This window comes from Gavia stellata, chromosome 8, assembly GCF_030936135.1.
Source record: "Gavia stellata isolate bGavSte3 chromosome 8, bGavSte3.hap2, whole genome shotgun sequence".
NCBI lineage: Eukaryota > Metazoa > Chordata > Aves > Gaviiformes > Gaviidae > Gavia > Gavia stellata.
This window is the reverse complement of record NC_082601.1, coordinates 26,999,843-27,015,196: the sequence shown is the minus strand read 5'-3', so window position 1 is coordinate 27,015,196 and position 15,354 is coordinate 26,999,843. Positions and strand designations below refer to the sequence as shown.

The 15,354-nt window shown below is 36.1% G+C and overlaps 1 protein-coding gene across 2 annotated transcripts in view; it reads left to right on the top strand.

Moving 5' to 3' along the window:
* The window catches only part of SESTD1 (SEC14 and spectrin domain containing 1), a 62,703-nt gene that overhangs the window by 19,502 nt on the left and 27,847 nt on the right, over positions 1-15,354 (top strand). For both annotated transcript variants that reach the window (XM_059820097.1, XM_059820096.1), the window contains exons 6-7: positions 2,700-2,790; positions 4,853-4,966. In XM_059820097.1, the coding sequence (XP_059676080.1) occupies positions 2,700-2,790; positions 4,853-4,966 (205 nt within the window). The remainder of the gene's footprint in view (positions 1-2,699; positions 2,791-4,852; positions 4,967-15,354) is intronic.

The window sequence follows — 15,354 nt, the reverse complement described above, 5'->3', positions numbered from 1 at the left end:
GAAGCAAAGAATAAATAATAAAGAATAAATACAATAACTTGTTGCTTACAAGTGAAGCATCAATAGGTATATGAGTATATTGCACAACGTTTTAGTTGTGGAAGTTTTAGGGTGTTTCAGACAGCTTGTTGTCTTTTGTAAAGTGATAAAAATCCCAAATGATCACCTGTGCAAGTCATCTCATTGACTTAAGCACTTTGCCTGCTTGTGTTCCACAAATACTGCCTTGTTGTTCTAGCAAGAATTAATTATTCCACAGTCTTATCCTGATGTACATTTTTACATATATTACTGTAAAAATAACTATCTGAAAATTCAACCAAAGTACTCTTTGTACTTTGTACAAACTGGGAAATCTATTTGAAAGCAAAATTCAGTGTTCCCACATCTAATCTTCTGTTTGTCAGTCGTGGAGAAAATGATCTCTCTTCTATGGTGGCAGTGCGGAAAAATCATTGTCATTTTTGTTTGCATGTTGTTTTTTAGTGGGAAATGCAAACTTTTTGGCCTAAGCACTTGCCTTTTTTTCATTCTGGAAAGACTTGCTGAACAGTGTTTGGGGGGGGGGGGGGGGGAGAAGGAGGGGTTTGGGGAGGGTTGTTGCCCCAAACCCAGATAGCAGTCCAAGAAAAATTAATGTTACTTTTTTCCCCAGGTTCTATGTGTAAGATAACCTAATACGTTTAACTTTTTAGTTCAGTTGTGCATGCCATATGTTGTAACTATAACTGTTTTGAAATATGCATTCTAGTGTTGATGGATAGCTGTGTCCAAAATTTGAGAGGCATAACTGTCTATAGTGTCTTGAGTAATATTTCTTTGGGGGGTTTGTGGGGGAAGTGTGTGTGTAAAGCTTTCCTCAAACTTCAGACAACTTATTCCTAGTGTTTAAGTCCACTGTTACACCTTTCTTTGCTATTTGATGATTTTCTGGGATTCTGAAGGTGTCTTCAGAATCCAAGAAAAAAAAAAAGAGCGGCAATGTTATGTTATTGTCTGTGCATACTGAAGTTTGCTTCCTCTGTTGCATTCTCTGTATTGTGGCTCAAATCACCAAGTGGTGTGTTTTTTGTTTTTTTAACTTTCATACAAACATTTATGTTTGAGTGTTGGCTGAACTTTTCAGAAGTTGTAGCTCACTTTTGGATTTGGTTGTTTGGGTTTTCTGGGTTTTTTTTTTAATTATTTTTTTTAAACAGGTCTAGTAGTAGAGAAGAGCAGATGCTGATACTGCTAGATTCCAGTGAGCCTAAGGAAGCCATGTCTCAAGATGCTATTGTGACACTATTCATCTTGTTCTCAAAAGTAGTGCTAGTGCGCCTTGTGAGTTCATTCCGATTAAACATTGAACGCACAAAGCCTTGAATGTTCTGAGTGCTTCCAGAAAAATCATGTGTGTGATTTTAGAGGTTCCTTAAAACCAAAAGTATGTATGGGTTGGCAGCCAACTTTGTCATTATTTTTTCCTAACTAGACTAGTAAGGTGCCTTTTTCCCTTTTATAAATTCCAAGATAATTTTGTCTTCCACCCATACCTGATGAAGCTCGGCTTAAATGTGAAATAATTAATAGTTAAATTTCTTAATGGGAAACATAATGTTACATGCAAGTAACAAGTAACATAATATTACATGCCTACTGTTACATGCAAGTTGCTTTGGGTTTTGTAAGCGAAGGAGATCTCAGAAATGGCTTTGTTTTGTAATTGCAGATTTGGGTGCTAAAGATTACATAATGCTTTTCTACAGCATGTAAATGTCATGGGTTTTAGTTGCTTGAAATTTTTGTGTCCAGCAAAGTTTAACCTGAGACGTAATATGTAATGTGGTAACTAATGCTGAAATTATGGGCTCAATTCTATGTCCTCTTCTGGCTGCTGCTGTGCTGGTTGTGAGAAGGTAACACTTCCCAGCTGTTGGTGACATCCAGAAGTTGCTGCCACCATTGCAAACTCTGCCCAGCTCTTGTTGTGAGCATCTTGTTGCCAGCTTCAGTTAGAAATGAGCTGGAGAGGTCTTTGTGGGAATGCACACCATTTGGTACTTGAGCAGAAGTATCTTTGAATTTTTGGCTTTGCAGCTAACTGTTTACAGCAGGTTTTTTGTAGTGCATACAGACTCAAACCTTATTAGAAGAAAAAGATTATGCCAGTCTAAAATACTCTTGTAGATCCATAAACAAAGCCTCTGTCCTTGTAGAGGATTTTTGTGCACTGCAATTTCTAGTCCATTTGTTCAGGAAAGAAATTCAAGCATGTTTAGATGGTTTCCTGGTTGGATATGCATCAAGTGATATGAGGCTGTATCCTCAAATCTGTGCCAGTTCACAAGTAACCTTGTGAAAACTGACATCCCTTTGTCTTCCTTACGAAACTGTCATTTGACCTCTTCTTTCTGAGGGTGTTTTGAAGTTTATGGTTATGAAACCTTTTCAGAGTTGCTAAAGTTTAAATAAATGTTTGTATTATGAAATACACTTCAGTGCTACTAAGAAATGTAATTTGGAGTATCTATTAATATGCTTGAACATTAAAATTGAAAGTTATTTCTAAATGAGTAAACAAGGTTTTTAAGACAGTATTTTTATATGTAAAAAACTATGTAGTTGTATTTTTCAGTAGAGTTGAAATACAAAGTCACTGTAATATGACACTGGTTCACGAATTTTATTTTTTTCTAAGTGTTTTTTTCTTCTTTTAGTGAGAAATGTAAAGCTAGAGGATTTACTGTGATAGTGGATGGCAGAAAATCTCAATGGAACGTGGTGAAGACAGTTGTGTTAATGCTACAGGTAAATAAATATTTATACATTCATAATTGACTGATTAGTTTTATAGATGTGAACCCAATAGCTGTGTTATTGTAGAGGCAGTAATTTCTTTATTGAGAAGTAGACAGTTTATGGTCTTTTAAAATCATAAAATGGGGTTCTGTGTTTCCTCCTGCACAGAGCTCTGTCAGTCTGAAAAGCACATGATAGGACTCACTCAAGTGATGGACAAATCCATTGCATGCTGAGAACATGTGATTGTAGACCTTTCTCTGAAACAGAGTTTTAGTTAAAATGCAGAAATATGCTCCTGGCGTCATCAACTGTGAGTAGTAGGAATGTCTGCAGGGGAACAGTTCACAATGGTAGTGCAGCTAAGCAGGTTCTGATGTAATATGCTGTACTACTTGGTTTCCATTGGAATTGGCTATTGTTGATTTTGTTGTGTATAATAGTCCCAATCACAAATAACATTCTAGATGCTATAAAAAGCAGTAGAAGAAAAAAAAAGGTGCCAATTCCCAATTCAAGAAATTAATAGAAATTTATTATTTTAGCTTTTCAGAACTGTGGGGTTAAAATAAAGTCTTATTTCTGCTAAATAGTATAGGTTATTTTCTGGTCTCAGTGGTCAAAGAAAATGCAAGATACAGCACTCTGAATAGATTAGATAACTTGGACTACTGCCTTTCTTACTGCACAGATGACTTCTCTTTATCAGAGCAGTTTTCCTCTCAGATGAAGCCTCAGAAAGTGTGTCAAATATAAATAATACGATTTTGTTGTATTGCTGGCTCATTGATGCTCCTGGGTTTTTTAGTCTCTTTCAAGGTGTCTTTCACCTGTTCTTGACTAAGATGGCATTCCTATTAATTACAGTAATTGGATCCATTATGTTCTGATGATGATCTTGACTGAGCTTTCACTTCAGCTAATGTGCAGTTGTGACATTGAGTGGGAACTTCAGCTAGTGTGGAAGGTACCTATTTGCCCATGCTCAGATTTCAGTGGCTTCCTGTCAGCACATTTCCTGCCAGTGTGAAGCCTGCAGAAACATAAGTTGCACATCTGTATCTTTAATCTGAGAAGGAAGCAGTAAGGAAGATTTTCATATGTAGAATAATCACTTCTGCAGACCGCTTGAGATTTCTGTCTGAACACCTGTAGTTCTCAAAGGTGCTGGTTGGTCATCAAAGAGGCAGTTCTGTGTTAAAAATATTTTCTACTTTTAAATAGTTTTTGTATATTCATTAAAATGGTGCAAGAATGAAATATCTTTTTTTTTGGGGTATGCTTTCTGAGCTAGATGTATATAACTTCTTCAGAATTATATTTTTATAAATAAAACAAGGTATTTGAAGAGAAATCCCATGCACTGTGTCACCTTTATGTCAGTACTGTGATTATCTAACTGTTGCTTATTGCTATAGCCGATGACCTGGGAGTAATCAAGAGTTTCTTTTCCTTGGTCTACATTCAGTGCGACAACATAAAATAAACTTGGTAGATAAAATTACTGTTTTAGGCTGAGGAATGTTTTCATGGTAATACTTTTATGACTTAATATGCCGAAATGTTAATATTGAGCCCTTTCATTCTAGTCTAAGCAATATGTACTAGATAAGTATAGGATATAATCTTGATGTGATTTAATAACAAAGTATACAATTATTTTCTAACTTTATGATTACTGTTTCATTCTACATAGTAAATGACACTGGTAAAAGCTTTGTTGCCCTTAACGGTTTTTTGTTAATGAAATGCCATAAATAAAATTAAGTCTAGACAATAATTCATGTTTTCCTATACTGATGTAGCGTGGACTAATGGTTAGGCCTCAGAACCGGTAGTAAAGAGGTTAGATTTTCTTTTCAGTTCTGACACGATTTTGCTATGAAATTTAGTGCAGTCTGCTACAAAGTTGAATGGAGCCAACATGTGATGTAGATGCAGCAGACTTAGTTTAATTTCTGTCTGTAAATTTTAAGTTCATAAATAGATGATATGTAAGTAGAATTCAGATCTGTGGTAAATGAAGGTTTAATATTGAATGTTTTACATATTTTTTTAATTTGTTTTACAGAATGTTGTTCCAGCTGAGGTGTCACTTGTTTGTGTAGTAAAGCCAGATGAATTTTGGGACAAGAAGGTTACGCATTTCTGTTTTTGGAAAGAAAAAGATAGACTTGGCTTTGAGGTATGTAGAACTTTTGTCTGCTTCAGTCAAAAAATACCGTTTCTGGAATACTAGAGTAATTGGATGAAAATTAATGTCTCTTTAAAAATAGTTATATTGCAGATGCTTTGTGGATATCTTTAACAAACCACTGTGGCCTTTTAATTTTTCCCTCTTTAATAAGAATATTAAATTAAGTAGCTGTCAAATTAAAATGTGGCGTTTAATTCTTTGCTCAGCAAGAGGCTAAAGCTGTCTGCATATTGTGAATGTTTTGAATAAGAAACTGTTGTACAGGCTTAGTGTAAATTTTTTTTCATGACTTGTCTATAATAGACTGTAGACATGCATGTTGTATGGTGTCACTACATCAGTAGGGACCATTTTGAAGAACATCTTGTTGCTGTTGCATGTATGTTCTTCGTTTTTGAGTTCTTGGACGTTAGTAACAAAGGTTATAGATCCCTTCAGTTTGCCGAACATAAGATGATAGTGTTCTTGCCTCGTGAGGCAGAGTGTATACAAGAGATTACACACCATGTTAGCAGTTCCATTCTTTCATCTTTTTGTGAGGTTAATAGAAACCTCAGTTTTCCCTATTTTTAGAAAATTATCTGTATCTTCAACCTTTCCAATAATTTTTGAGGCTAATCTTTTTTGGACTATAACAGGCTTGCTGTGCTCACCAAATACTAAAATGTCTACTTGTTTTGTACAACAAAACTCTTGGAGCATCTTTTTCATGAAAGAGATTGAATAGAAAAGTGTTTTGCAGCCTTGTCTAATGCTGTGTAATTCTTTCTGATAGTAAGATTATAACATTCTTGAATAGTCCTGTAGAAAACTTAGTTCAGAGAAAATGGGAATTGGAAGGTGGCAGCTGAAAGGTTATGTAACTGCTAAATAATATAAACCTAAAGACTCTGTCATCCAGATATAATGCTGTTAATTCATACGAATTTTGTCCTGTTAAGTCTTGTATCAGACTTTACCTAGAATAGGTGGTTTCATTTTTGGGAAGCAATTCCTGCATGTTGAAGTGCTCTGAAGGAACGTGGGGGTAAGATTCCTATTTTCAATCAGATGACCAAACTGTTTTCGTGTTTGTCTTTTTTCTTTTTTTTTTTTAAATATGCTTTAAGATTCCTTTTATTACATCATTCTTTTTGTAATCTGCTTTAGAGTCTTATAAGTAAGGAAATCCTGCACGTTTGCCTTCAGGTTCTTCATCTTACAGATGAAGATCATATTTTCTGAGTAGCTCTTCAAAAAGAGATTTGAAAAGTAACCCGTGTTCAATAGAGCCATCCAAAGAATCCCTGAACAGCCACTTGTGTATTTGAAAGTCTGCAGCCAGCAAGATATTCACTAATAAAGGTAGTAAAGTGCCTGAAATTTTGCTACTGGAAGTGGTTCCAACTATGATATTCTTGTGACTTGCATTACAGTTAAATTCTCTTGGGTTTCACAGATGTGTCTCTGTCCCTTCATCTGAATTCCTTGAGGGGACTGGCAAGGAGGTGTGGTCAAAGTATATTTCTATCCTGAAGTTCAGCATGTAGCAGCTCACTCATAGCTTCTTTAATCAAAAACGTGATTATCAAAAGAGAAAGATATGGTGGTGTCCATCTTTCATAAACTAGCCTATTGTTTGGAACACATCCAAGATGAGAATTAAAAAAGAGGCTGAACCAACTATCTGTATTCAAAAGGATGATTTAAGAGCTTGTGTTTAGAAAGTGACTTACGTTTGCAATACTCAGTTTCACACAGATGCTTTCAGGATGCAAGATAAACACCAAAGTCTAGAGACTGGCAGTAATAAAGGTGAACCTCCCTCTTTAGCAGTCCCTACTGTCTGATTTAGGCACTCTTATCCCATCTGCACACCTGTAAATATGGTCCTTGGACAAGTTCAGGAAGCTTTTGAAGTTGTGGTATAAAAGAATTTTATACAGTGGTTGTTACTGTATACATCATGGTATTGCCAGTTTGGAAATTAATCCTCTAGAGTAGATTCTTCTTGGATTTTTTTTTTTATTTTAATATGACTCGGCTAGAATCTATTTCTAGACAAATAAGCAGAAAGCCTACAGAAAATATGTTAACGAAGCAGGGATAATTTTGCATGGCTATGATAAAGGGATTTTTTGTTTGATTGTAAGGATTGGCTAACAGTCAGTAAATGATAATTCTGTAATGATATTTAGTAAGCTTAGTAATTTTATGAAGCATGTTCTGTGCCAATGATGATGTTGACATAGACCATTGGAGTTGTGTTACTACACCTTTTGGTTTCTGTTTCCGCACTACTTTTTTCATTACTGAACCATAAACTTTTCTCCCTGACCGGAAATTTTGATCTAAGATTCTCTTAAATTAATAGTTCTAAAGTTTTAGGAAGAAGAAAAAAATTAAAGTATTAGAGATCATTTCATGCAAACATATATCAAAATGTGTCAGTTGTAAGAAAAGTAGTCACTTATCTATCATTTTACAAGAAAAATAATCATAGCATTAAAACACAACAGCTACTTCCTAGGCGGGAGGAAAACTTCAGATTTGTTCCCTAATGGGTCCCTGTATGCATAGGCAGATCAGAAGTTTGTATGAGTGGAGAATAATAACAGGCAGCTGCTGAATTCTCATTTTGGTTGATAGGTCTTTGCTCTTGAGTTTCCTTTCCACCTAATTTAGAAGCACTGAAAACAGGGTGAGATTGCTTGCTTGTACAAGAGGCTACCATCAGCTTTGGAGCAGTTATTATCTGAGGTTGGATAATGAGCAGCTGTTGATATAGACTTGCTATAGATGTTTTTAAAAAGACTGTGTGATACTATCTTAGCTCATGGCTTTTGCTTGTTTCTTGCACTTTCTTGGGTTTTTTGTCTTTTTTTTTCTGTGCAATAACTCATATTCTTAAATTGCATCCTTCATCAAAGGACAGGAAAAGCTGAGAGAACAGTAGGAAAAATCTTGTGATTTCCCAGATAATGAAGAATCACCCTTGGTGTTAGGCAAGCCTTTGTTCTTCACCATTCATTAACTCTTGGCTATCTGTTACTTGGTTGTGATTAGGAAAACTGGCTCAGTATAAATGACCCACCTTCTCTGTGCTCCAAATATTTGTGTTAGAGATAGTAGTATGTGTTTGCTTTATTCCCGATATGAGTGCAGAGCACTGATAAAGCCATGGAAGCCTCTAACTCATGCACAAATCTACAGCTGTATAATTCTGTATTACTGGCAGTAAAAACAAAACAACACCCAACTTGTGTTTTGGATCACAGGTTAGATTTGCATAACTACTAGGAAAATCCAAGATTGCTTTTGCACCAGTGAAATAAATATGATCTAAAAATCTAAATGAAAGTGTGAGATCTTTTTGTTCACTTGAGTGTAATCTAATTTTATTTGAAGTAGATGCTATTTAACTGTGACTTTTAATGGGGCATCACATCTACCTCTTATTTCCTGCTACCTGATCTGTTTTTAATACCTTGCTTAAAATTGCCATACGAAGCCATTAATCACTTTGCCTCCCTTTCTGTTCGAAGGCAGAGATCCTTTGCTTCAGAGTGAGATGTGGTGATGATGAGTTGTAAAGCACTAAAAGTAAATGTGGGAACTGAGATCAAAAGGCTACTGGGTGGATAAGTATAAAGAGGTGGGCTAATTCAGCCGAGTAAAAAGTGCGTATCCTTATTCCTGGTTAGTATTAGTGTTGGTTTTGGACTTGTATCAGGTCAATTCCCATTCATCCTCCACCAGAGCTGTTCTCTGTCCCTTTATTCCTCCATAAAATGCTTATTAGCAACCAGTTCACGTGTTCATTGAAGCAGTTTTTTCTGGTCCTGTGCCCGTGCTTCATAACAGGGGAGTTGTCTTAACAATTGTTCCAAGGGTACCTTTCAGCTGAAATATTGCATATGTTACAGTGTAATACTTAATACTGTTAACAGTTTTTAAATGAGTAAAGAACAGGGTTTGAATATAGAAATTTCTAACTGTGTTTTGGAGGTGTTGCTTTTTGCTTTTTTTATTAATGTACTCTACATAGTGATGTGAAACAAATCACTCTTTGTTAGCAGCTGTAGTGTGTTGTATTTGGTTGTGAGCTTTTCATATGAAGATAACTAGGATAGCTGGAGGAAAATGTGTACCATGAAAGTAGAAGAAATGTACAAGTTCTGTATATGTTGCAGTTTGTACGCAATGAAAAATTGCCTACAGACTGGTGGGGTTTTTTTTGCGTATGCCATTCATTTAGGGGAATGGGAGGAAAAATAATCTCTGAGCCTGGTTTAGATATTAGATTAGTCCTTTGAAAATCTGTTTGTGTGGAAAGCAGGGAGGAGGAAAGTGTGCTTGCTGTTCCTATCCTTGTGGAAATCATGAAGCAAAATTTAAAAGTTCGCTTAGGATTGTGAGATAAGAAATCAAGGGCTAGGGGGATTTTAAAAAAGGAACATAAGAGGAAGGAAAAAAAGGTGGTAAACTACTGGGAACTAGTTGGAAAAATCAAACCTTAGAGTACATAGGAGAAGGACCCTGAAAGTCCTGAAGTTCATAGTCAGTAGTTCTAAATGCTTCACACTTGCACTGTAGCAGCTAGCAACTCTAAGTCTTTAGTAATAGTGTCAGAAATTTCTTATGATTGTATATCAGTAAAATCTACTCTGGAAAATCTCAAGTCTCTAATGTCAAGTCATCAATATACAGAGGAGTACAGGAAACTTCCTGCATATCAACCTGTTTATGGTCCCTATGCTTGCATATCAGAATTGTTTTGAAAGAAGTATTAGCTAGCTGACTTCTCTTTTAACGTGTTATGTAGCTGAAAAATAGCTAGTGAGATCTTGTCATTTGTTTAAAAGTTTAGGAACTGTTCAAGAAAACTACTGGAAAGGCTAAATCCAATGTGATTAGACCACAGTTTTTCATATCAGTCCCCAATTCAAGTAAAGCAATTCTCTCTCTACCTAAGTCAGTGGTACATACCTAAGTAGATCCTTACCTTCTCTAGACTAACAATCTTTATTCTGAAAGTAATTAAATGCCTGCTATGTGGTTATAGCAATCCTTAATGTTCCAAAATGCTAAAATCTCCACCTCAAACATTTTTGTGTGCTTTTTTTGGTGCCATTGAAAACACACTGTGGTCCAGAACTTTCTGCTCTGTTACTACAAGAGGTTTTTATACTGTTCTTGTATTTTGAAATTAACTATTGTTACTGCCTGTATCTTTTTATTTTAGCTCTCAGTATTCTAGTTGGAAATTAATTGTAGCACAATCATCCCCAATTTATCTTTTAAGAATAACACCAGTAAGCAGAGTATTGCTCCACAGCATGAAGAATAAATAACACTTTGTAGGAAATCTCTAATTTTTGTATCAGATCTTCTGGTCCACTGTTTTAATACTGAGGCACCAAGATTTTCAGCTTTCATGGACTTTCCCAAAAACGTGTATAGGAGTTCCAATTTTTTATCAAAATGATGTTTATTTAAATTCATCTCTTCATCTGGATGTATCTTTGTTGCTGCCATTTTAACACCGGAGGCAATGGGTCCTTTCTTTTCTTATAAAAACCTGGGCCAAATCAGGGAATTGTCCCTGTGGAGCTGGAGTATGTAAGTCTGCATTTACATCATATTCTAAATTCAGTGCTAAAGAAGGGTGTGTTGGAAAATACCAGCTTGTGTATGCTTATTAGTCTCTTCTCCGGGATGGAAAAAAGATAGTGTGCTAATTATTATCATGAGCCCTGGAGGGGAAGGTGAACGAGTGGGCAAAACCATGAGTGCTTGAAAGTGAAGGAGACAGTTACTGGGAGTGGAGTTGACAGTTAATCTAGTGTATATTTAGATTCTGCTAGCTGCTCTTTGGTTTCTAATATGCCAGATTTCTGTGTGATACTGGCCAGATAAATATTTAACTTGTGTTTCTCAGTGTAATGTTAAGGCAAATGATCATTGTATAGATTAGTGTTCCATATTAAAAAATGTCACCCTATCCTACTCAGTTTTTAATCAAATAGTGTTTCAAAAAATTAATTGAAATAATATTTGTCATCAAGCGATAGGATTCTTCTCCTCGAGAAGACGAAGACTTCGCTTTACAATTCCATGGCAGTGAATCACTGTCAGACAAGATACACGGGCAGGTATGTTTTGTCTGTTAAAAGTGCCATAGTTATTCTTGAAAAATCACTGGGAAAATAGTTGAGGCCATATTTAAGTCTTTCTAGTAGCTGAGTTTGCTGGAGAATAAGCACAGCTAACTTTCAAAAAACACAAATGCCAAAGATGAACCTGATGGTGCTTTAGAAAACAATTAGGATTCACACTTAATTAAAAAAAAAAGTTGCTGGTTTTTTATACAAAAGCTGCTTTCAGTGTAGTGTGAAAAATGAACACAGGTATTCTTCGGTTTGGATTTCTGCACAGGCTGGAGTGCAAAGTTATTCTCGCAAAATCTCTGCCTTGTTCATTGAAGCTTTCCCTGTATTTTTCCAAGTTGTTTGGATATGTAAGCTGCTAGTGTAACAAATCATCAAGCATCAATCCACTGAGAAAACAGCTTTAATATTGAGCCCAAAGTACTTAATCAAAATTCAGCATTTTATACCTATCAGCCAAGCTGTGAGAGGGGAAGAGCTATCTTGGCTTCCCAGTATTTCTTGGCAGAATTTTTGGGAAATTAACAAAAAGCCCTCTACTTATGCATGTTTGAATGAAATTTCTTCAAAATTACCAACCAGTGACCAGATGAGTATGATCAGCTTCTAGCATGCGTTAATGTTCTTTTAAAAAAGAAGTATTTTAAGAATAACAGATTCTTATGTTCCAGTAAATAAATGAAAAAAGTATTAAATATTTTGATGGTAGTTTTTTAAAATTAGTAAACAAGGCAGTGATGGTCTATTCACATTGAGTAAATAATTTAATATTCTCTTAGAGTAGCTACATTTGTAGTCAGTTACATCACAAAGTAACAACTCTGAACAGATAATTTAAACATATAATATATTGTATGCATAAATATTCTTGCCATTAGTTGCATTTCTATCACTTTTACATAACATCAAATAGCTAATACCGTGTATAATATCTCAGAAGATCATATGCTTAGATTTCACTTGTTTAAATTTTGTATTCTTAAGGGACATGTGTTATTTTGGAAAGTAACTGCTCCTTCTTAGATTCAGTAGTGTGGCTGCTGTGATATTACACGCTTAAAAAAATGCCTTGTTACTGAAATTTTACACTATGCTGTCTTCCAGTAGCTCCTGGGTTTGACGCTGTGACATTTGTATTAAAGAGCTTTTTCATTTCTTTCCTCAAGAAAGAAGGTCAGATGGATGTTTTTAACATTTTGGGCGCACTTTTACATGTCCTATTGAATATCCAGACTTCCCCTCTGATCTTGACATCTGCCTCATCTCGTTGCAGATGATCAATGAATATAATCGCAAAAACCAGCAAGTGATGTAGAGAGAGGGGTCAGCTTTGTACAAACGGTATTCAAAGCCCTTTTATTATGACAGATCAGTGTTAGTGACACTGTTGCATGGGTCAAAATCATGTTACTAGAAAAAATAACTATAGTCTCACCCCTGAGAAATAAGGGAATTTTTCAGTTGAAGCACAAGACTACAGTACATGGGGTTTTTTTGTTTTGTTTGGCAGTTTTTAAAAAGGTTGGTTTGACTTTTATTCAAAAATTCAGCACTTTTACTTCTCCCAAAGTACCGTTCTGAGTTATTTCTGCAAAGGCTTTCGCAATGTTTTAGCAGGCCAATGTTGTACAAAGCAAGTCTGCTGGTTAGAGTACAGCAATGGTGAGAGCTGCTACCACTCTTGAGGTTTTAAAAAGAACTGAGTACAGATGATGGCGATAGGGACTCTGGTCGGTAGCAAACAGGACATATTTGAAACCTACTACCACTGTCACCTTATTAGCTGTCACTGTTGTCAGAAGTGGGTGGATCAAGTGGGAAGGGAAGCAAAGATTTAAGGATTCAATTATTTATACTTTTTTTTCTGTCTTACCATCTGTCCGGATCCATTAATTTCTCCCTTAGGGAATTTAAGCTGTTCACTTTGGACATCAAACTACAGTTGGATGTTAAAGGCTTTTACTTTGTATTAAGAAAACTTTTTTCCTGGAATCAATGTAATAAGATGACTTTGAAAAAAAGAAAAAAATCAATCCAGTTGCAGGCGAACAGTGGGATATTTCTGTTTTTATAACTGTAAATGGTCTTCATTTGTACCTGTATCTTATCCAGGAGTATTGAGAGCTGGTCAAGCAATAGAAAGCCATCATCATTCTCTTCACAGAGGGAGGAGAAACTAAAGATGTTCTCTGTGGTTAGTGGTCTAGTGCAGTTTGGTAATTATAATTTTTGACTGAAGGATGACAAATAATTTTAAGTATGCCATTAAAAAAGTATTAAACTATTGAGGATTTTGAAGAGCCCATGTGACTAAAAGCTTTGTGAAGCACAATATGTTGAAGTGTGAAATTCAAATGCAAATGTGGAATGCTAATTCGTAAAGGAAAACTTTTTTCAGGATGTGGTAATTTGACATTTATTTTCACAAAAGATTGAAGACAATTACTGTGATTGGATTTTGAAGAGTTTTAGGAATCTCTGACAGCAAAAGTTTGCATGCTATAGGTGCTGAACTTAGTGTAGAGTTCATATCTTTAAAAGAGAAGTGTCTTATATTCTCCCTGTGCAACATCACACCTACTGTTTTTCAACATTTTTTTTTTTTTGGCTCTCAGTGTATGTTCTTACAGACTGTTCATCTGTAGTAGCTGATTAAAACAGTATTTCAGAAGCTTCAGAGAAGCCAATTGCACTTTCGACACCTAGTGTCGCGTTAAAGGACTGAGCAATTTGGCAGAAAATAAACCCCCTTGCATTCCAGCTTGTCCTCAGATATCAGAGGGGCTGGGGGCGGCTAGGCTTAGATTCTGAGTGATGCCCAATTTCCTGTATTAGAAGTCCGATTGTGTTCAATATATATACACATATATATATATATAGAATCCTGATGATTACAGATGCACTTGTAACTCCATATGCTTTCAGTCCAGCCGTGTTGCATGAACTATCATGGCCCCTCTTAAGGAATTTAGTCACGTTCAATGAGAACATCTTATAGCTAGATTAATGAATAGTGTAGTTTATTAAAGCAACAGATGCACAAGTTCTTTTGGATTGCCGGTGATAAAACTACTGCCCACAAAGATGGTACAAATAGCAAGAATATGAATAATATAGCCTGGCTGCAAGTGTGCTAGATCACAAAACAACTCTATAGAGGTTCCTAAATCTCCTGGGGAAATCCTTGGTATAGCCAAGTGTTAATATGAGAAATATAGCTGGATACAAGTGCATTAAATCACAAAACAACCCTGTAGAGGTTGCTAAATCTCACGGGGGGACACTTGGTATAGCCAAGTGTCCAAATCTCACCCAAAGGTGTCCCTATTGGGGGGGAAGAGAGGTTCAGCCTGTCAACTGATCCCAGATGTCAGAGCAGGTCTGTGATGGTATCTTCCCTAACATCCCTCCTCTCTTAAGCATTTTTATACTATTTTTACTTTACAGGTGGAGCTTGAGTGACTCTAGTCATATATTTCTTTGTTGTAATTGGTGTAAAAGTTTCTCACTTTGCCTTTAAAGTTATAGACGAAGAAAAATTCAGAGCGCAAGCTCAATGAGGGGTGGTCACACCTTGGAGGTGGATAGCTTTGGGATGGAGGTGTGTTTTTTTAGTATTATAATGAGATTATAATGAGTATTTTGTCAAAAGGTGACAGATTGTGGGCCCATTCCCAGGTACTCCACTACATAGCATTACACACACTAAATGGGTTATAGTATCTTTGTACAATAGCATTGTCTTTGACCAGGTACGTATCCTAGTTATCAGGGTGAGCCTCCATCTCATTGTTCCATAGTGCCTTCCAATTCTCATCTCATCACAGAGCCTGGCCGTGGTGTCTGCATTCTGCTCCGCCCTCCATATAGTTTCTCTTAGAGTCAGCAGACCAAGCTCCCCTGGCATTGCCAACACCTAAGGTTGCCTAGGGAACTTTTATGGGATGGAACTCTTGCATGACCATCACACTCCACCCTGAAAGTTTCTTCAATGCTGTACCCTTCCTAAAAATGTGAATATAGATTTAATTTCTAAGTCACCTCCAGCAATAATTCCACACCTAGAAATATCAAAGTTACTAGTTTAAAGCATATGGAGGGTGTTACATTAGCACTGCCACTAGTCTAGGTCTAGAACAAGAGCTAAACTCTGTTCAGGAACCTCCCTTCTGCCACCACCTTGTCAAAAATTCAAATGTTTGTTTACTTCTTGAAGTCTTCTGACAG